Source organism: Elephas maximus, chromosome 5 (genome assembly GCF_024166365.1).
Source record: "Elephas maximus indicus isolate mEleMax1 chromosome 5, mEleMax1 primary haplotype, whole genome shotgun sequence".
In the NCBI taxonomy this organism is placed as follows: Eukaryota; Metazoa; Chordata; class Mammalia; order Proboscidea; family Elephantidae; genus Elephas; species Elephas maximus.
The window spans coordinates 86,723,432-86,747,516 of NC_064823.1; the positions used below are offsets into that span (position 1 = coordinate 86,723,432).

Consider the following 24,085-nt stretch of genomic DNA (forward strand, 5'->3'; position numbering starts at 1 on the left):
CTCCACGCTCTGGTAATACATGTAAAGTCATTCTGGAAGGAAGTCAAGGGGTGAACAGAAGCAGGGCTGAGATTTTGTATTCTCTTGATCCTGTCATTGGATCCTCCTTCCCTTCCTCACATCATCTGAGTCACAGATAGAGAAGGTCTGTGTATGATTTAAAGTCAATACTACTATAACACTCACCCAGAAAGGTGTGCCCCTCCACCCTTCTATACTTTAAAACTGTAGTCAGTATCCTAAAGAGATTATCTTAACTTCAAATTAGAAAAAATTAGGAGTGCACCTGTCATGACAATGCCAAAAGATTTTGCTGAGACTCACTAAACCGGCTGCCTTTGAGTAGATTCCGACTCATAGCAACCCTTTAAGACAGGGTAGAACTGCCCCATAAGGTTTCCAAGGAGCAGTTGGTAGATTCAACCGCTGACCTTTTGATTAGCAGCCGAGTTCTTAACCACTGTGCCACCAGGGCTCCTAATAGTTCAAAAGGGATTGCTTTACTTGACACAGGAAGGAATATTTGCAGAAAAGAAGGCAACAACATGCAGGCACAAGTTGGGAAGTAGTTGAGCAGACAAAACAGCAGTAGGGCAAAAATAGGAAGTCAGTAAGCAAAAAATTCTATTTAAAGTCAAGTAAAAAATTGGTACTTTAACTTACTGTGTGTCTTAAATATAGATGTGCTTTTATCATGCATTTGGCATTCTGTACGCCTAGTTATTCACTTGAAATTCGTGCCTTTCATATTCTCAAATATTAGTCAAAAATAATGAAATTATTTTCTAGGTCAAACTTTGCTCAAGGAGGAGGCCTCCCACTACTCAGACAGTGCTGATGGCTTGTCTTCAACAAATGTACTCATACTCACTGTGCTTTCTCCAGGCAGAGTCTTGTGTTTTGCTTTTTTTGTTGTTGTTCTTCTCTTCAGCCTTCACCATTTTTTTCTTTTCCTTTCTTTCTCACCCTTCAGATCTCAGTTCAAACATGACCTTCTCAGAGAAGTATTTCCTGACCTCTGTAATTTGGTCAAATCCTGCCTATTATCAGATTTTATAGCACCATGGACTACTCCAGCATAGCACGTACCACAGGTGCACTTTAACATTTATTTGTATGGGTATTTGACTAGTAAGTGTCTCTCCCAACAGACTATAAGTTCCCTAAGGGTAGGAAGTGTCTTTAATTTTGCTCGCCATCATATCCCGGCATCTACTAGCACAGTCCTTGGTACACAGCAGGCCTTCAATAAATAATCAGGGTGAAGGGATGGATGGATGAATGAGGCATCGCATACTTCTTGATACTCATGTGATCCTGGGTTTATTCTCCCTCGAGCCTTTAGTACTGAATAACTTTTCCATAACTTCATCTGTTCAGCAGGAACAGACTGGAGGGCTAAGGACTTCCCAGAGCAGGGAACCTGACTGACACTTTATAGTAAAGAATTTTCATAATATACCCCTAAGAAGCAACCAAGATAACTGACCATATTTTAAAACTTTAAAAATCAAAAATTTAAGAGAGAGAAAGGGAGAAAGAAAGAGATAGAAAAAGGGAAGGAGAAGAGAAAGAAGGAAGGAAGGAAGGAAGGGAGTAAAAGAGGGAGGAAAGGAGAATGGATAGATGATGGATAGATGATGGATGGATGGATGGATGGATGGATGGATGGATGGATGGATGGATGGATGGATGGATGGATGGATGGATGGATGGATGGATGGATGGATGGATGGATGGATGGATGATGGATGGATGGATGGATGGATGGATGGATGGATGGATGGATGGATGGATGGATGGATGGATGGATGGATGGATGGGCGGGCAGACAGACAGACCGACGGAGGGACCAAAGGATGAACAGATGGATGAATGGCTGGATGAGTAGGAAGGGAGGCAATAAGTTTTAACATAAGATATATAGGTTGATATTTTACTTAGAAAGGAAAACTATCCATCCATAGCAAAATCTAGCCACATTACCCATCCCATCTAATGGATTTTAGATATTTTAGTTATAGCTTGTTTTATTTACCTTCTCTCAAAGCAAATGTAATTAATTGGAAAATCAGCAATAAAAGGACATAAAATATGACTTCTGATTCTAAATTCAGATTCTGGATTTAAACATGTAGGATTTCAAGGGAGAAAAGGAAAGCCTTCTTCATCTACTCTGTTTAAGTTCTTTATCACTCTGCACTGCAGTATAAAATAAATAAAAGTATCAATATTGGCAATACAAACTGAATTTAGATGTGAACAATGTTTTCCAAGTTCAATTCACTCTAGCATAAAGCTGTCAAAAAGCCTAATCTAACCTTTTTAATAATCACTGTAGTACAATGGGTAAGAGCTTTTGCTTAGAATCCAAGAAACCAAGGTTGCATCCCAGCACAGCCACCTCCCAACCATGTTGAGTGAGTCACTCACCTCTGTGAGTTTTAGTGTCCTGGAGCCCAATGAAGAGGATCTTAATCTCAAAGGGTTTTGATAAGAAGAACTAAGATCATATTTTTTAGGCATCTGGTATAATGCCTAGGCCAGAACTTGTATTCAAAAAATATTGCTTATTTATTTATTTATATTATTCACAAACATGTTATCAGTGAGATTCAAGTCACCTTATAAACAGATTCACTCTAACCACTTCTCATAAGTTTGTTTCGTATTGTGAGAGAATGAGGATGAATAGACATTATAACAGACCAATGCTGAGAATGTAAGAAGTTACTCAGCCACACCAGCAAAAATGGCAAAGAGATGCCAGGTCTTTCTTACTGAAGTGAACACACACGACAATTTTTTTTACTATTTATGGAGTAAGTAATGTAGCCAATAAGTAAGTCATAGTATAAGTAATGGGGGCATTGGTAATTCAATGGTAGAATTCTCCCCTTCCATACAGGAAACCTGGGTTCAATTCCAGGACAAGACACCTCATCCACAGCCGCCACCCATCTGTCAGTGGCAGTTCGCTTGTTGCTACAATGTTGAATAGGCTTCAGTAGAGGTTCCAGACAGACAGACTAGGTGATCTATTTCTAAAAATTTTCCATTGAAAACCCTATGTATCACAACCATCTGCAACCAATCACAGGCATGGAGCAGGACCCAGTAGCATTTCATTCTCTTGTGCTTGGAGTTGCCATGAGTCAGGGGCCAAATGAACAGCAGCTAACAAGAACAACAGAGCTAAATTTTTTATTGATAATACCCCATAGAAAACATATGTCAGCTACCATTCCCTTTCCATCAGGAAATAATACGTTCTCCCCAAGCACCATCCAGCACATTTAAGCTTACATTTCATTGGTCAGCACTAGGTCACATGGCCCGTCCTAGCTACAAGGGAACCTGAGAAATCAAGATTTTTAACTGACACATTACTGTCATGAATGAAAACTGGGGTTCTGAGTTTAAGAAAGAAGAGGAACATGGACATTAGGCAAACTAATAAGTAGAGTATTCCAAAATGGAATGTCATGGCCAGTTTAGGTACAGACAAAAAAGGACCGAATTCTTTCCTTCTAAAGGTATGTTTTGACAGAAACACTTCAACTTTTTAACACCTGTGTTGATACATTCCAGAATGAATGGGCAGTGAGATACAATTCGCTCCCCACCTCCATCCTCCACCTCCTGGTATACTTCTGCTCTTTTAAGACTCAACTCAAGTGCTCTTTCCTCTGTGAAGATTTCTCTGACTCCCCCCACCAAACTTAGACACTCCACTTTCATGGTCCCGCAGCACCTTGTGCATAACTGTACAACTCCACTGTTGCAATTACCACATTCTCTTCAATTTGTCTGATTGCGAGTCATTTTCCCTATTAAATCGTCAGGTTTTTATGAAATTTTCATCTCTGCAGGCCCAGTGCCGGGCCCTGTGCCTGAAAAGAAGAAATGTTCCATAAATATCTCTTGGACTGGATAAAAATGGACTGAACTGAAATGAATGACTTACATTACACTGCACTAAAGGCTCAGGATCTGTCTGCATCCCTTTTCTCGCCGTGTAATGGTGATGAGCGGGGTGCCTGCCCCAGTACCATGAAGAATGATGACAAGCTTATAAACTTACAGTTCACACAAACAGATCATATCTCCATGAGATCACACATTAGCCTGGCTTTCCGGCCAAAAACGAGAATCAAAAAGCAGTTATATTAGCTTATTTTCTCTCAGGGGAACCACAGAGAAAGGAGTAAAAGTCACTGTTTACTAAACAATAGGCTGAGAAAATATTTTTCCACTTAAGAGTATGACAAATTAGTGAAAGTGCCACAAACAAATAAAAACCTACCACACACTCAGAAAGTTGCACAATTGCCTAAAAGCCAAAATATAATTGTAAATGTGCTGGCTCTGGCACCAAGTTCAGGATTTCAAGAAAGCTAGTCACTTGTCTATGAATACTAAACGGAAATGTCACAAGCAGCTTTTGGTTTAACTATGACTGTCACAGTATATAGGAATAAACTAACATACTATGTTTTCAAAACAAACTACTAACCACATCCAGCGGTTTCAATTAAAGAACGACTCATTGTTTACAGAAATGCCCCTAGACCCAGCTATCTTCCTAGAGTTCCAGTGCCTCACTCTAGATTCCCACTGCCATCAGGTCACCAAAAGGCCAGCCTTGGATTTGATGTGGACATTCAGGATAGCCCCTTGGTAAAAACTCAATCCTTCAGTCCAGCTTTGTCTTACAACTAAGTAAACCTAAGGGTGATCTCCTACCAGGAATATAAACTGAACAGCAAGGTTATATTAAATGACCTAGTGTAAGACCAGGGAATAATTAAAAGGAATTTTTGGAAAGCCAAGGTTGTTTATCCTTTGGCATACTGGTGTACTGGTATCCAGAAGCCAGGAGAATCTTGGAGGAATTATGTTAAAAACTAATAGGAAGAAGTAATATAAACGTAAGAATGGAGGGAAGCGTGTTTGAGAACCACTATTATCACTTGATAGATCATGGTGAAAAGACTATTCTTAGGGAACTAAAGATAAAGCAGGTAGAGACCACCAGGACCGATGTGAGCAGAACATTTCGAGATCTGGTTTGACTAAGTTGAGGGGGGAGTCCCTGGGTGGTGCAAATGGTTAAGCACTCAGCTGCTAACCAAAAGGCTGGAGGTTTGAGTCCACCCAGAGGAGCCTAAGAAGAAAGGCCTGGAGATCTACTTCTGAAAAATCAGCCACTGACAACCCTATGGAGCACAGTTCTAATCTGGCATACCTGTGGTCTCCATGAGTCAGGATCAACTCAACAGCAACTGGACTGGTATTTTGAGGGGTGGGGTGTTGGCTTCGGCCACATAGCCAGTGATAGTACTGTTCTTCTTCAGTTTCACTGTCTTCTTGACAAAGTTGCTCTGCTTCCTCTCCTTATTTTTTCAGAATATGCCATCTGCTCTTCTTACCCTCAGTATCATTCCTGTATTTTCTCCTTCTGTTCCCCATGACTGGCCAAAATATAGAACTCAATGGCATTTTTTAAACTCGATAGTAATTTAAAAATAAATGCATTCTCCAGGTTGGGTTTTCATCTAATATGTTGTCCTTGATTGATTTTTCATCTAAATTCATATATGGGTCTTCTCTTAAAATAAAGATTCCCTGCCATCACTCAGTCACTGAAACCAGCACGCTCTTTCCCCAGCTGCCAATCAAGAAGAGCATCTACCACTTCTGCCTGTATACAATAGTGTACAACGAAGATCTTAAAATTTATTCCATTATATGCTCTGCTTAGATGTTTTCACAAATGTCAGAAAGAATCATAAAAGAATAGGTTCGAAATCTCTTAAAGAGAATGCAGCACGAACAGATTTCCAAGGTGAGCTTCATGGGGACAAAAAAAAAAAATCTATAAACCTTCCAAGTTTGGTTTGAGCATGCAAATAATAGCTCAGAAAAGTTTCCTCAAGTCACATTTTAATTATTTTCAAAACCTTTGCTTAGCAACTGATCTAAATGAAGAGGCCACTGAAATACCAGTTATATAGCTTCACTGCTTCTTAGCCACAGCATCTTTTGAAAATCAGTATTGAAGAATTGGGGGGACAAGGAAGAGTATTAACTGTTTCTGTGATGAACATCAGAAACCCTGGTGGCGTAGTGCTTAAGGGCTATCTATGGCTGTTAACCAAGAGGTCGACAGTTCAAATCCACCAGGCGCTCCTTGGAAACTCTATTGGGCAGTTCTACTCTGTCCTATAGGGTCGCGATGAATCGGAATCGACTCGACGGCAGTGGGTGGGTGACGAACATCAGTAAAAAAAATAATAATAATAATTCAAGATCTTTTTCAAGATTTCTGCTCATTTGTTTGCTTGGTTTTTGTCCGTTTCAAGCATTCATCAGTTTCACAAGAAATAACAAAGTCGAGTTAGGCAAAGAACTGACTGAGGATTTCACAGCTGTTCATGCATGTGCTCTGGCTATTGGGTGAATCTGCACAGAATTTCAGGTTATAGAAATTGCTATTTCCATGCCTTGGGAACAGAAATCGCTCTATTTTCTGCTGAAAACAACTTCAATTTCGAACGAACACAGCTAGCTATACAGCCCACATGTTTATTGTAAATTTGCATTCAGAAGTCACACTTTCCATTACACTTAAATTATTCCTTCCTCAAAGCCTCATAAATGAAGCAGAATCCATTAAATATAATTGCTTTCTCTTGTGGCCTTTGTGGTAAAGTTTTGGTAACTGACAAAGGATAATTTCAATACTAATTGCTGGATCACAATAACACCACCACCAGAAGTGGCTTCTAAATAAGGGTATGGAGTAGATCATGCTTTTTTAAAAAATAGAATTCTGCTTAATTGGAAAAGAGCAAAAGAATGAAAAATTACCAGGGTATTCTTGTTCCAAAAGCATTAAAGCAAAATTCTGAGAAAAATATACAATGGTCATCTAAATCCATCTCTGCAGCCATGTGAACTTTCATCTGTGATCCCAAATGCATATAAATAAGCGGTCCTAAAAATGTGCTATGTAAGGCACTCCGCATACATCTTTGGTGACACATTCAGTAATTAACAAATCTCACTATCCTAAGTAGCTCCTTTTACATACTATCCTCACTCATCCAGGTGGAATATAAACTCTAAACAAATAGGCATAAACAGAGGCGGACTTAGTCCAACTCAGCAAGCTGTATGCTTCTTTAGAGAAATGTCATCTTAAATAATACCTTGAATTCCTACATTGGTTGGGATATTTTCATACATTTTAATATTTTTCCCATAAGAAAAAGTACAAAAAGAGTAATATTTTTATTAGTTTTCTCAACATGGACACATTTCTATTTTATTTAAATGCAAATTACTTGTTACAAAACAAAGTTGTAGAGCTACACCATGAGACAAATTAATTTTCTTAGTCTTCTCTCTTTGCATTTTCACCATTATTCAATTCACCCCATGGGACAGTGCTTTGGTGGTTTCGATTTTAGCCACTTTTCAGTATGGATTTAGATTGGTAGAGTAGCATTTTTTAACCAAGATAATTGTTAATACTGAATAATTACACAACCCTTTCTCTTCAGGGTTTTTTTTTTTTTTTTTTTTTCAGATTATCCAGGTTATTTCAACTTAATCCATACCTTCTGGACATTTTATTTACTCATCCATTCAAAGTATACGCTGCTGCAGAACACGATTCTAAATACACATGAGATGTGGCTCCTGCCCTTGAGAACCTAACAATACTGTTGGAGAGATGCCACACACCTGAATGAAAGGGGTAAGTCACTATGTGAAGCATTCCAGGGCTAAGTACCAGAATGTGTAATCAAGATAATACTTTCCACAGGAGTTTAAAACCTGAAAAAGTCATCATGAGTTGCTATAAAAGAACCTAAAGTGGTCTTGCTGAGACAGAGTAAACCTATAATTTTCACTAAACTACTTAAAATATTTAAAATAGTAGAGGAGCCTCAATTACATTGTCAATTAACTCTTAAATGTCTAGGGACCCCAAGTTAGCAACCATCAGCTTCAGTAACAAGGAGCCATTAGACATTTTTTTGTTTGTTTTTGCTTTAATTAAGGAGAGACTAGATAGAACTGATATTTTAGATGTCTGGCAGCTTTGTCTGAAATAACTCCCTCCTATTTCAAGGAAGAACCCAAAGGCTGAAAACCTAAATAAGAAGATGTTGCCTTAGGAATTTAAAGGAAGCGGCAGACAGGCCTTGAAGGAAAAACCAAAAGGAATCAGTGAGTGGCTGGCTATGGAAGAAAAAAGAAAGGAAAGAGTCAAGGATAGTTGAGATTTTGAGTGTATAGGTGACGAACATAAATCGGAACTCCATGTTCACAATACGTCTATAAAAGTGTGATGAAAAGTCAAGTAGCACTCCCCACCCATGGGAAAGTTATTAAAAGAACCCAACATTCCTGTCTCTAGATTGTGGTCATGGAAGAATTCTGGAGAATGTTATTTATAGAGTATACCCCTGCAGCCTCACCCCAACTACTTTATTAGTTTACACTAATAAAGCTCTGTGTTAAATCCCTAATATTAAGAACCCATACAGTAGTCCTTCAAGAATTACTTCCGTCTCTTTTTTTATTGAGAGGGCACTGGGTCTGGTGAGTTTTATATAATAAATTTCCTTAGCAGAACATCATTCAAAAAGATCCTTGCAAATATCTTCTATTCCTTCAGTGCGTTCCACTCACGCATGCGTATGCACAGCACACACATACACACACACACACACACACACACACCCCCACACCCAAGCTTCCTGCCTTTTAAACTTGAAACTCTACAACACAGGATGTGTCCTGCCTTCCTCTTAGGTGCTAATACCTGTGGTAATACCTCATTCATTTCATTAAAGTTCATTTCATGTGTTAAATTCCACTCACTACTCTGGTTTTTCCCCATTTTCCGCCCCAAGTCAAAATCTCTTTTTAATCCTGAGTGCCCTAGCACCAGAGCCCTGGTGGTACAGTGGTTAAGAGCTCAGGCTGCTAATCAAAAGGCCAGCAGTATGAATTCACCGTGTTCCCTGGAAACCCTATGGGGCAGTTCTACTCTGTCCTGTAGGGTCGCTATGAGTTGGAATCGACTCGACGGCAATGGTATCTTTTTTTTTTTTTTTAACCCTAGCACCTGGAGCACAGTGGAACCCTCTGAGACCTCTCGAACTCATGAGTCACTATAAATAGCAACAACATCAACTCTCCCATGACACATGTAACTGCACTATTCTTAAAGTCTCACAGCATGATAAAATGGAATAACTATTGTAACAGAATAGTCAGTGGCAATAAGGAATGATACCCTTACACAGTGTAAGAACTGCTATGGGGGAGCACGTCTAAGTGACTTAAGACAATTGTATTTCAGATACTCAAATCGGCTTCAGAGATTTACATATTTAACGGGCTAAAGAAGACAGAAGCACCGTAACACAGTCCTCTTGCATTCATGAGCATGGCAGAGGAATAAACAGCAATTATTTGTACCACATAAAACATAACATTGCTGAGCCAACCCAGTGCCACCAAAAACACAAGTATGCCAAACATTTTTCCTTTCTGCACAGCACTGCCTTCATATTGCTGACTTGTCCCACCCAACAGCCCTTCTCAGCCAGACTGATTTCACTGAGACACACAAAGGAAGAGCCAGAAAAAAAATCCTTCTCACGAGAAAGAGAACACACCATTTTCTGGCACCATAAATCCTTAGAATGTATAGCAAAGGTCAAGAGCTGGAGATTGCAACTGTTGACTAAATTCAAGGACACATTGCTAAGCAGAGCTGCCTGCCAGTGGCAGTATTCACACAAAAGAACAGCACAATAGATATCACCTCCGCCCCCTAAAGCTCTTGATTTCTTGGTCCCTCCACCTGCCAACTAGCATCCAGGGTGACACTTGCTGGCAAGCTAAGAGACTGAATTTAGGTTGCTTCCCTCAAAGATGCTGTTGGGAGCCAGGAGCAAAGCTGACAGCTAAAGCAAAGAAATATCTAGTGAGAATTTGTGGATCAGAAAATGCCAGAAGTGCTTCCAGGCTGATGACTAGTGTTCATAAAGCAATTGATCTCTACAAAGTTTTCGCCTAAAGTTTTGGGCATTACCTGAGTGCAATATATGGGAAGAGATGAGCATGAAGAAGGTGTTCGGAGTAACTCAAAAAGAATATTTGCTAACGTTTGAGTGATTGCTATGTGCCAGAAGCACTGCTTTACATGAATTAACTCACTTAATACTCAAAACAGTATGAGTTAAGTTATGCAGTATGCTCTCTTTATGAAAGAGAAAACTGGAGCACAGAAAGGTTAAGTAATCTGCCAAGGTTTCCCTGCTGGTACCAGCTAGGCTTCAAGCTCAGGTAATCTGGCCCAGATCTGCGCTCTTCCTGCGATACACTGCCTTTCCAGTAACATTACACTGCAAGTGCCTCCTTCTGACAAGGCAAACTTTTTTAAGTTTTAAATTATTTTTTTTAAAATAAAGGGCTTTGTTCTCAGGCCTGAAGATAAAATACTTCCTCCTACTTATATAAGATGAAAAATAGAAAGATGAAAGAAGACAGTTTAGTTCTTTTGTGTTTGTGTTTTGTTTTGTTTTTGAACAGGGACGGAATCTTTATTATTTCACATGCATTCCAAAGATCCCTCTCTCTCCTGCAAATGGGCTCATTTTCTAGATATTCAAACACTGTATGGAAGTTTAAAGAAATCTTGCTTTATGATATCAAAATTAAGGGCCTTATTGGAAAACATTTTTAAAAAACCAAGAGGTATGAGGTCAGGTTGGGGGAGGACACAAGGGGTTCACTGGGAAAAGGGGAAGTCAAATGACAAAACACCAAGTATTCTTGGCTCTTATGAAAAGCTACTCTGTTCATTTACCCGGAAGCACCAAACAAAAGCAACTGCCCATTGCTCTGTTTCAGCTTCCTGAATATAACTGGATCACCAACTGGCATCCATTGTTCGAGGCCCACAGAACAATGTTCACTAGCATAAATCCATCAGATCTGGTACATATCCAAAGAGCTAAAAAAGGGTACCACAAGACCGAAGAAGGGCTTGCATGTACATACCTAGTGAGAGGATTCCACAATGGAAAAGATGTGTGTGAGAGGCAGTAGGCACCTCCAGGCACTGGTACATGTTCAAGCTTGTCAAGAAGTATATTACACATGCGATCAATATGCAGAACAGGATGTTCTATTTGTAGCTGTGTTGCCCAACATTTTACACATCTTCAGAGTATCTACAGTGACAAAGTGACCTGAGAGTCTCCTATAAATATTCCAAAACACTACCAAAATAAGACGTGCAAAGGCCAAAACCAACTATGATGGGAAGCCATACTGTGCTTCTAAAACCTATCCTAGCCAAGACCACCTTTCCCCCACTTTCTGGGCAACCCTTGGATGACGGCAGCTGCTAACTAAGAGGGAAAAAAGTGCACGGTGGAGGAGGTAAAAGGGTTATTTTTAAGAAAGTGCACAATCTAACTTTTCTCTCCACCACCCACTGCACACCACCTCCTCATTCCCTTGTCTTTCCTCCTGCTTGTTCCTCCATTTCACTTTTCTTCCCCACCCTCCCTCTCCCAGTTCCTCCACACTTCTCCCACGCATTTCTTCCCCTGCTTCCTGAGGTGAGCCACCAGCCCTGACACCATACTGGGAAGAGCAGTCCTGCAAGGACTTGAAGCCATTGCCCAGCTCAGATAGGGAGATGAAGCTAGTTAGCTTCCTCCTCAAAGTTCCAAATGCTTAAGAATAAAGACACACATTTTTTTAAACCTTGTCTTGACATCAGAATCATAGATAAAATAAAAAGCATCTCTGTTATATGCTGAATGAACCTGTTAATTATGTCATCTTCCTGATGTGCCTAAATACTGGAAGATTTTTGGCTTATTTCTTCATATAAATGCCCTTTACTATTCAAGTCCATGCCTCTTTAATGTGACTTCTGAAGCTGAGATCCCTGAGCTCTGTGTGGAACAGTGAATATTTTTAAGTGTCCATGAAGAATCCACATACCCTGTGGATCAATTTCTTCCATTATCTGTGGACAACAAGCAACTCAATATACTCCAGAGTCATCTACCCAGACCAACATGCCACCTAGGAAACAGTTAAAATAAAGAGGTGCTTTCCAAAGTAGGATAATTAAAATTTAGGGCCAGGTTTCACACGGTAGGGAAGGCAGGCAGGGAGGGGAAATACAAAGGTGATGTGCAAGGCCTAGAAACAAGAAAATCAGTTTAATCTTTACCCAGAATGTGGGAACTACTCAGGTCAATAAAAGAAAGGTTTATCCCTTCCTTTATAGTAATCCATTCATTCAATTATCGTTCAATAAACATTTGTTAAACACTTTCTACGTGCCAGGCACTGTGCTAGGCCTGTACAGAGGCACTGTAGTGAACAAGACAAAATGGATCTTTGCTCTCTCGGAGCTTACCATCTGGCATGCACAAAAGACAAAACTATCAGCTCATAAAATTACCAGTTGAAACATGTTATGAAGGAAACAAACAAGGAGCCAAAAAAGAATAACATGGCGGAACCTACATTAGATAGAACTATAAGGGAAGGTCTCTCTGAAGAGGTTAAATTTTAAAGGTGGGACATAAAGGAAGAGAAAAGCTAATGAGGACAAGAATGGGGTGACAATCCTAGGAAAAGAGAACTGCAAGTGCAAAGGCCCTGAGGCAGAAAAGGTTTTGGCACCAAGGAACTGAAAAATATATGTGTCTCAAGAAGAGTGACCAAGGAGAGAGTAACACAAAGCAAGGCTGGTGAGACACTCTGGGCCATGATGCCAAACCGAAATTTTATTCTAAGGGCAACAGGAATGGCATGACCTAATTTATCCTTTATGATGGTCAATGTTCTCTCTCTCTGAAGAAAGTCTTAGAAAAAGGAGGCTGTTGCAATTGTGTAAGTAAGGCATAATAATGCCCTGGACCAGAAAATGGCAGCAAAACTGGAGAGTGGCAGACAGATGCAAGACATATTTTAGAAGCAGTATAAACAGAAGTCCTTGATCGGCTGCATGTGGTGGCAACAACAAGGAAAGAAGCAGAGATGACTCTTACCAAGTTACTCCCTTCATGCATGCTTTTAGAAATTACAGCACTACATGATCCACCTGCAGGCAACAGTGGGAATCTGGTCTATGCGACATGGTATGTCTATAGGCATAGTCACTCAAACACTCTAGATCCCAGAAAAACAGAAACTGTACGTGGTAGCTCTTGGGAGACAATAATGATGCACTTGATAGATATATCATTAAGTGAATTTTCCTATAAGAATATTATTGTCATGTTGGTACCAGGATATTGTAGCTTTGCCAAATCAGAGTTAAATGTCTTTCAATAGCTGGTGCAACAATTCTGACTTTTGAAGAGAACTGCACCAGATAACCAGCTACCAATCCATCTAGTCTCCATCATAAACAGTGGAGAAAATGTGGTCATTTCTAAAAGGACCTTCATGTCAAATGGGTTGACTCATGTCAAACATGTCAAAGTCATATTACAGCATTAACTTACTGACCACAGGGAAAAAAAATCAACTATCAAATGTGAATTTATAAATAATTTCATTATGATCATTGGACAAGTTGATCCTTAACTGCCTCTCCCGAGGATCCCTTTAGAAACCTAGTATACAACATAATACAGCACTTCCCAGGGAGGAAAAGAATAGATGGTTCTGTTTCTTTTACATGCTGCTCTCCAACTGATTCCCAAATGCCACAGAAAGCAACAATACTCCCATGCTAACACACATTTAGTCTCAGTACCTTTCTGATATATTCATTCCTTATTACCTGGGAGATGGAAAGAGACAGAGACAAAAAGAAAGACAGAGAAAGACAGAAAGAGAGATAGACAGCGCACACACCAGGGAAGGGACCCCTTTGTTTGTGGTTCAGGCCTTGCCAACACAGATAGTAAATCAAGATAAACAGTAGTAATTTATCTGGAAAGGAACATTATCTTTTGTTCCTCCAGACTATTATATGTGACCTTTTTTATCTGCATTTCAAGGACTTTGCTAGAAACAGATCCCATTATTTTAGTCAATATACGAAGGATCACTTTCAGAAAGGCTTTCTCCAAGCAATTCAAAGAAAAGTACATAACTTCAGTCTCTTGTCTGCTAGTGCCTTCTAAGTCTTATATTTTTCCCAACACCTTTTAGTTCAGTGGTGCACCTCTAAGATCTCCTCAGATCTTTTGATGTTTAATTGGATGGTCCATCTGCATTGCTTCTCTCAGCATAGTACTTCTCTAGCTGCCCTGCCACCTGCTCAGTTCCAGCTGTGAGACTATAAAAGGTTCACATCACTACACTTCACACCCTCTTTAATTTAACTCTGGAAATTCACTTTTCAACACCACCTGAGCTGTTCATTCTAATTTGGCCTGTCATCACAGGCAATGACTGCACTTGATCTTTATCTGCACCACCCATAATGCATTTCATTGCAGGTTCTATATTTCTGCAACTGTAGCAATAAGACAAAGAATGTGCAGATCTCTGCCAAAAGAAAAGCTGTCACTATGTAACTCACTCCTGTTGAGGAATCTCCCCAAATTGGCATGTGTTTCTATAGCTTCTCCTTGTACTGCACATACTCATTCTCACTTCAGCCACAAGGCTTCCCTTCTGGCCAAACATTCTCCACGTTAGAAGAAACAAAAAGCCATATACATTTACACCTAAACATACAGTCTACCCTACCATTTGACTCCAAGAGTGTTCTTTGACTTCCTGCTACTCTGTTTTTAATAACATTTCTATCGAATAGATGGTATCTAATATGTCCAACATTTCAGAGCTGTGTCACTCTACATTCTTCTCTGACTTACAGGATACTTTCCACTATTCCTTTTGGAATCGTCAACCTGGCCCACAACTTGCTTAAATGTCATCTATAACCCTGACATTTGGAAAACTACATAGATGCAACTCTTACCTTGACCTAGGAGTCCTTGGGTAGTACAAATGATTAAGTACTCAACTACAAGTCAAAAGGTTGGCAGTTCAAGCCCACCCACAGGCACTTCAGAAAACAAGCATGGTGATCTGCTTCTGAAAATTACAGCCTTGAAAATCCTGTGGGGTGATTCTACTCTGCAACATGCGGTCGCCATGGGGTCACCATGAGTTGTAATCACCTTGATGGAAACTGCAAACACCTTGATCTACCAAGCAGCAACAATTCAAAACCTGTCCTTGAATGGTCTTCCAGTTACTGTGGACCACTGTAGCTAAATACAGTGTAACATTGCTCATTTTCACTATTCAAAATCTAGAATACATAACCATGCCTAAACATTGTCAGATGCTTTTCTGATCAACTCAGAATCTTACAGATGACCTTCTAGATCAACCTGCTGGTACAAAAAGCCATCTCCATAGACATTATCTTTTAGAGCAGACCATTCAGCTTTATTGTATTCCTCCCCCCTTAGCCATATGATCCTAAAAGGGTCTTTCCCAAGGATATGGGAGTGAGGCAGACAGAGGCACCAACACCTGGAGAGTACTCACTGAGAGGTTTTAAGATGCTGCTGCTTGATTCGTCAGCATTTTCCACATCCGATTTGTCAGAGTAGTTCTCAGAGATTCTTTCCTTTTCCTTCTTTTCTTTGTGTCCTGCCTTTCTCTTGTGACGTCTCCTTCTCCGATAGCTCTTCGGCACATGGACCCCGATGTAGATGGTGTGGTGGCCTAAGGAAGGTACACAAATCAGATTGTATTCTCCACTGCATATAAGTTGCACAAGATCTACAGGTCAGAAGCAAATGTCTGTGAATTCAATATTACCACTCTATATTTGACAAGTTCAAACTGGACAAATAAAATTTCTTGCCAACACTCAGGTAGCTACAGTATAATTCAACCTGTGGGTTATGACTAGGGTTCTGTGTGTGTACACTCTAGTTCTGCCCATGTAGACTACATATATATGTGTGTATAGTTTATTTTGTTGTTGTTGTTAAGAATATACACAGCAAAACATACACCAATTCAACAGTTTCTACATGTACCATTTAGTGACACTGATTGCATTCTTTGAGTTGTGTAACAATTCTCACTGTCCTTTTCTGAGTTGTTCCTCCTCCACTAACATAAAATGCACTGTCCCCTAAGGTTCCTAACTAATCTTTCCAGTTGCTGTTGTCAGTTTGATATGTCCATAGAGGTATTTCTTAAACGAGCATAATGCTCACGGCAGACATTTTTTACTAGTTAAGCTAAACTACTATTGCTTTGAAGAAGACTTCAGAGGATATTTTTGGTTTAAGGTTTAAAGGTTATTTCGGGGCAATAGTTTCAGGGATTATACAATCTTCATGGCTCCTGGAAGTCTGGAGTGCATGAGAATCTGAAACTCTGTTGTGCATTTTCTCCCTTTTGATCAGTACGCTCCTATGGAATCTTTGACCAAAATGTTCAGTAATGATAGCCAGGCACTATCCAGTTCTTCTTATCTCATGGCAAAGGAGGCAGTTTTTCATGGAGGCAATTGGTCACACATTCCATACCATCCTCCTATGCTTAGGAAAATCAAAGACTACTGAACCGCAAGTCTGAAGTCCATGATTCTGATCAGACCTATGCCATCAATTAATTACAAATGACCTTGAGCTTGTCCCTTAACCTCTCGGGGCCTGAACCTCATCATTTATACAATGAGGGGCTTAAATTAGGTAATCACTGAAGGCTCTTCCACTTCTAACCTTCCATGAGTCTATGATTATACTGAAGACAGAGCTGGGAAAGGAGTTCTTAGAGCTACAAAAATAAAGATCTAACTCAAAGTTCAAGAAGTCATTCTGCTGGGGATAAGATTTTACACTGAAGCTTTTTTTTTTTTTTTTACCCAATCAGCAGAACAGAGACTTAGAACTGGGAGAAACTGAGAAAACTAAGACATACTTGGAGAGAAGATTTTAGAAATACTCAAATGTTCACACTAGAAAACAGCTAAAATGAATGTCAGCTACAGTGCCATTCTCGTTTTTCTTTTTTAGTTTCCAAAAGTTTCTAAAAACTGGTTGTTGCAATGATAAAAATAAACCCAGCCCAGTAAAAACCGCCTTGAAGAGAAGGGCAGGAAGAAAAAAAGATTGTGAAATGCTTTCACTTCTCTAGATGGAAGGAGCTGCAAAACTGACAAGTGGTATTATTTTTACAAAATCTGATAAGACAGAATAAAAAAGGAACTCAAAGTTTTACATCGTTTCATTTTTATTTTTTCCCCCAATTGGGAAAACTTTTACTTTCACTTTTTATACAACATAACTTCTGAATGTGGGAACCATCATTTCAGAAGTAATGTGAACAATTTTTTTTTTAACTTCAAATTAGATTAGATGATCTCATTTATGGGTTTCATTTCACATTTCTGGAATCATAATGCCTTGATGACAACTTTAGAGTGCCAGAGACAATATCATGTACCCACATGCATGCGGTATGTCTAGGATAAAATGCTATGAATTACTTTCCACATCCATAGCTCAAAGCACCATAATTCACAGGGGTGCTTCCTTAAATTGTTGGGGTTAAAAGAATTATACACTCTGAAGAAAGAGGTTCCAAGTAAGGAATGAACAACCCTACGTGAATAGGGTATGGGGGGTGTGGGGCAGTGATGGCTCAGCGGCAGAATTCCCGCCTTTCATGCAGGAGACCCAGGTTTGATTTCTGGCTAATGCACCCTGAGCACGGCCACCACCTGTGTGTCGGTGGAGGCTTCCATGTGGCTTTGATGCTGACCAGATTTCAGCCGAGCTTCTACACTAAGATAGATGAGGAAGGAAGGCCTGGTAATCTATTTCCAAAAAATCAGCCAGTGAAAAACCTTATGGATCACAACAGTTTGATCCTGTTGTGCATGGGATCTCCATGAATCGAGGGACAACTCAATGGCAACTAACAACAAGAAATGAATGATTCAGCATTCAAAACAAAATACCTAATGCTTGGAATGAAGTTAGAGGCATCTGTACATAAAGCAGGATTTCCTCCCTCCTCCCAACACACACACACACACACACACACCCCGACTCAACTGCTACAAAGCACAGTAAAATTCTCCCCCTCCCCCACAGAATATGCACCAATGAGAAAGTTACCATGTCTACCCATTTGCAGGCAAATTGTTCTCATGGGAAAGCTATATTATACTAGGAAATAGGAAATGTCTCAGAAACAAAGTGAATTAAGAAACAGTGTCAATTGTTTCCTGCTCTCTAGTTACTAAGGGAGGCCTGCAGCTTTATCTCAAGTTGCAACAATGTGTAAGCAAAGCCAACCAGTTTCTTCAGCAAATCAAAAGCTGAAAGCTTGGTTGCTTTCATTCAGGAATTAGGAAAATAACATGAAGTTAAGAGGTTGGCATTAAAAAAAAAAAAAACTGTCCATTAAATATTTTCTACTGCTTATTAAATAATGGCAACTAAGCAAAAATGATAATTAAGCTACATTAGTCATATCTGATGTTATGCAGAAAGATTTTTCTTAATATATTTACCCAAATCTGCACAGCACATGGCAGTCTACCTGGGATAATAGGATTTTAAGGTAAGATTTCTGGCTATGAAATAGCAGTTGTTATTGCCACCTACTTAACCAAAGACAGAGATTTTCAGAGAGTGAGCCTGGAAAGGAACATACATTACCCTCTGGAACCTAATCTGAGTTGTCATCATCACAAAAATGGTGCCATTATGTTCACATCTTGACCACAGGCATCCTCCCTGTGGCAGACTCGGCTTATTCCCATCTCCTCCACCTCCTGCCTCACCTGTGTTCCCTGCTCACGCTGTCACTCGCTTTCACACAGGCCGGGAAGCTTTCAGATACTAGACTGTACTAGGGAGTGGTATGGTGCTCAGATACTACACAGAAATATGGTTCTCTTCAAGATGTATTCCAAATCTTCGGCATTTTTATCAGCTTTGTTAAGGTATAAAAAAAAAAAAAGGTATAACATTCCATAAAATTCACTTGTTCTCAGGTTACAATTCAATGATTTTTAACATATTCACAGAGTTATGTGACCATCACCATAATCCAATTTTTGAACATTTCCACCACTCGAAAACAACAACAAAAAAATCTCTCACGCCCATTGGCAATCATTTTCTGTTCCCACTCACATCCCCAGGCATCCACTCGCAAGCACTTTTGATACTGTCATTGATGGCCTCTGAGAAGCCATAATTCTCTGGTGCCCATACGGCTATGAACTTTTTGTATGGCTCCTTACTGCAGGGTAAAATGGAATATCCACTGAGTGAAGAAGGTATTACCTTCCAGGAACTGCTAGAGTAAATCATGGCACTGAGCCGGACAGTTCAAAACTCAACACATCTTCCTTCTCCCCTCACACATCACAGGTCACTTTTAAATGTTCCTTGTCTGTCTCGTGTTCAGATAAAGCATAAGGATCATCATGCTGAGGTTAAGCAAATCTCTAGGAACTCGGGGACGGTGATTTCTGCTTCATCAATTACTTCTTAACCTCTTTACTTTGCCTGTGAGAAGAGCAAAATGGCCTCATTTTGCAGAATGATGTTAAAAAAAAAAAATGCTTTCTCAAGAGGATTATCAAATATTTAGTAAGCTGTGCTAAGTAGCAAAAAAGGAAAATCAAAAGTAAGTAAAACGAGCTAGATTAGAAGCATTCTTGCTGTCCCACAGAATACCTGTCCTTATGGTCAGAAGTAACAATATATTACTAATGGAAATATTCTGTGTTGATAAGAATATCCTAGGTAGATCTCAATATTTATTTTTATTCAAATTCCTCTGCCTGTCTCAGAAATATGTCAAGACGATTGATGGCTATTTCTAAAAGTATAACTCATGAAATGACAGCAAGCTCTTAGAGAAGCCACAAAGGTTGAGGGTGTAGTATGAGTTTATATGTAAAATGGAAGGAGAAGCTTGAAAGGCAAGCTTTCCAAGCCAGCAGGAATCTACAAACAGTGAGAAGCTCAAAGAAATCAGGTACAGTTATAACTTATAAGGAAATTTTAGGCTCAAAACAAAATTTCTGCTTTAGTAAAAACTGCTTCCAAAGATAATGTGAAAAGAAAAAGCAAAAATTTAAAATAGCTATATTTCTAAGGCAAGGAAGATTGTTTTAAATATTATTAAAATAAGGGTTACATTCTTGCTACTCACTGTTTTATAAGGTAAAACTAGGGGACTGTACATTTGATGGGGAGTATTTAGGTGTCCAGTAGAAGGGTACTCAGTCCTTTATTTGGCAGTGGCCTGAGTATCATGTGTTCAAATAAATACCCTGCATGCCTTCCTCTGACAGATGGTGCAAGTTCCCAACAAACTCCAAATGTCTTGGGGATATCTCACAATCCACACCACAGCCAGTACTACTGGGAAGAAAACATTGCTTTCCTGGTTATCTCTGAATGTCAGAAATTATCACTACATGATCCTGGTTTCTTCCCTTCCTCACCTGCTCCACCCTAGTTTCAAACAAGCCATTAGACACTATGAAGCTATCGTGTCCAATTCTCCCAATTCCTAAGATATTTCTAAACTTGCTACATACCTTTAATAGTTGCTATAATGTTTTCAGACCAGTAAAGAACTCCTACCTACACTTGGACAGTAACTCTTAGGCCATTACAGTTAAAGATAGTTATATCTTTGCTACCAAGGATAATTTAGGACTTTAAAGAATTAAACTCATCAATATTGACAGGCCAGAAAAGGGTTTTAGAGCAGTCAAATGAAAAATTCTATAGACAACTGCAAGAGAGGTCTATTAGCTCCTTCCTGGGAAAAATGCTGTTGTGTCTACTGTGCATACAGATGATAAAAAAAAAAAAAAAGCAATCATTTATTGAATGCTTACAAATGTGCCAGGTACTGGCTAAGTGTTTTATATACAATGTCTCATGCAGGCCCTACAATGCCACAAATTAAATACTGCCATTATCCTCATTGTACAGGCAAAGAAATCAAGCTTTGGGGAAGTCAAGTTAAGGATGTTGTCACTAGTTAACCCAGTATCCTCCTCATAACACCCAGTAAAGAAATTTCTCTCTGATCTCAATATCAAGAATAGTTGAGTACTTCATCACTGCTCTGAGGTTTCTTGTAATGTGTACTGTTTCCATATCATAAATCTTATATCTGATTGTATTTCCCTCCTCCTATGGATTGCTAAGAAAGGGAAGAGACAAATTTCAAGCCAACTGATAGTGGATATTTAGAGTTTCATGACAGGCATTTTAAACACTAAACTCATTCTTCTAACTTTTCAATTGTTATTTTCACTTTACCCTAAACCTTTCTGGAATGAGACAGTATATCAGTATGTTCTTTTAACTCTGACATATCAGTACTGTACTTAATCTAAAGGATCACCAAAGGGTGGGTAAAATCTTTGCCCAAAACTCTACCTTTCCCTAAAGATACCTCCATCCACCCCTACCCTCTGCCCCAAGCCTCCTATATACATCTGTAATTAAATACTGAAGGATGTTCCAAATATGACTTTCATCCAAATTGTTGCTCTTTCTGTCATCAACTGAATTTCTATTCTCTCCAGTTCAAAGCAAAGATTCCAGTACACTTGGTACTTTAAACCACTCTTTCAGAATTAATCAGCAATATTCCCAAAATATAAGTTAAAAACTGCTTATCTAAGGTAAGCTGGTCCTATGCCAAGATGCCTAAAACGTGTGCTAGCTACTGCCAAGGGGGATGTGGCAAAAGCAAAAATTCAGATAAATTTTTTTTTTTTTTAATTATGAAAAGAAAAATGTAGAAAAGGAGGCAGAGACCCTGGGTGAGTGACTGATCATAAATACTACAAAGATATTACTTTTTGGATCAAAAAAAAAAACTCGATGAGAAGTATATGCATATGAAAAAAATAGTATCAAGTACAGATACCATGGAGATTGTATGCCTGGCATACAACCACATATAAAAAATTGATCTCTGTATAATCCTAAACATTTTAATAAATTAAATACAAATAACTTGATAGTTTGTTACTCACAAACTCCTAGGTGTCCATAAGCAGCTCTAATAAGATATCATCAAAGTAACATCGCTAATTTACCTGTGCATAAAAACCAGCTCATGAAAAGAAAACTCCCTGATAAAGCATGGTATAATTTTGCAGTTAACAGAGGGTAATTCAGCCCTTTATGAAATGCATGAAGACCTAGACTTTCAACACATACTACTACTCAAGATAAGGAATGATTTCTATTTTCATATTTTGGATAGGGGCCACTTTTTACATAGAAAAAATGCGTATGTTTATTTATAGATAATTATATATTACATAATTATTTGTAGATAATTACAAATGTTGATGAGTAATCTATTTTAATATCAACGCTACCAATTACACTTTAGGATCAGGCATGCAAGCACATAAATGAAATGAAAAACAGGGAAATACTTTTCTTCCCACTGAACTGCAAGGGAATTTTGTGTACTGAAAGCCTCCCAGGAATTCTTAAGGCAACCTGAGGTTCCCCAAGCAAGACTGATAAGAAATCTCAGCTTGCTACCTGGTGTTTACTGATTACAGCAACTTTAATATTTAATATTTGATGATGAAGATGATAACAATCTCTAGGCACGAACAAACAGCTACAGGAAAAAGGTCTCATACATGAGGCAAGTTTATGGTTGCTTAGCTAGACTCCTGTCCTTTAACTCAGCAAACTTCTGCATCTGCCTTCTAAGTGTTCATCTTCAGTGAAATAGTCCTAACTATGTTGTAGCCAGTTGCCATCAGGTTGGCTCTAACTCACAGCGACCTATGTATAGCAGAACGAAACATTGCCCAGTCCTTCGCCATCCCCATGACTGTTGGTGTATCTGAGTTCATTGTTGCAGCTACTGTATCAATTCATCTCACCAAGGGTTTCCCTCGTTTATATTGGCTCTCTATGTTACTAAACATTATGTTCTCTTCAAGCAATTGGTGTTTTCTAATTATAGTTTATGATTATAGTTCTAATTATAGTTTATATCTATATGCTCATGGATATAGAGATATAGATATCATTTTTATGGGCAATCCAAGTGAAATAATGTTGATAAAGTGTCTCCCACTGTGTCTGGTACACTTAGGCACGCTATAAATGTTGGTCCTTTTCCTCCTTTTCCAAAAGGGAAAAAACAGCGCTATTTCTCCTCATTCCCACCCACCTTGAATTCTGATGAGAACTCATGAATACCCTCTGCTCTCTAGCAAAACCACTCCAGAGCATTCAACCTGAGCAGAACAAAACAGCCATCATCAGACCTCATACAACTCATCCCTCGGTTGGCTGTTTTAGTCATTACAGAGTTTAACTGCTCAAAGGAGTCAACACCATGCATAGCCTCAATCTTCCCTCACCCTGCCCAAAAGTAAGTCCTGGGAAATCTCCACCCTGCTCTGGGCAAAGTTTCCCCCAGAGCTTTCATGCAGTTAGTGCCAAAACAGAGGAACTAGGCCTGTTAGTCCTTTTACTTGACTGAAAGGAGTACAGTGGAGCCGAAACAGTGTCAGGCAGAACAGGGCTATGAGCGAACAGAAGCCACCAAACAGATGAGCCCTCTGCTCATCCTGATCCCCAGAACCTCAAAGGCAGCTGGAGAATTTTAATGTGCAGTACACACGCAGTCAGACAAAAACGTACCTGTGAGCCACACAGGGGACTGACAGTTTCCATTATTTCTCTTGTGGTCACCATTTGCACAAATGAATGGGAAGTAGGGTTGAAAGATACAAAACAATGGCTAACCCAATGGTCATTGATGAGTGGATTTGCAATGCAGCCAGATAACCGCTTAGAGAGACACATAAATGCACACACTCATACTCTCATTCAAGCCACATTGTCCAGCTCTAACTCTATTACGGCTTCTCTTTTTGCAGTGGCCTAAGCCCTGGCTGAGCAAGAAGGAAGAATAATCTTTGGCTGCTACAGACAGATAATCCACAACAGAGTCAATGCACTCATGGCTAATCCGGTGTCAAATGTTTAATGTTAGTAGA

At 39.3% G+C, this 24,085-nt stretch overlaps 1 protein-coding gene across 4 annotated transcripts in view; it reads right to left on the reverse strand.

The window, feature by feature from the left end:
* The window catches only part of SLC4A4 (solute carrier family 4 member 4), a 387,871-nt gene that overhangs the window by 294,177 nt on the left and 69,609 nt on the right, over positions 1 to 24,085 (reverse strand). For all 4 annotated transcript variants that reach the window (XM_049886070.1, XM_049886071.1, XM_049886069.1 and 1 more), the window contains exon 3: positions 15,580 to 15,759. In XM_049886070.1, the coding sequence (XP_049742027.1) occupies positions 15,580 to 15,759 (180 nt within the window). The remainder of the gene's footprint in view (positions 1 to 15,579; positions 15,760 to 24,085) is intronic.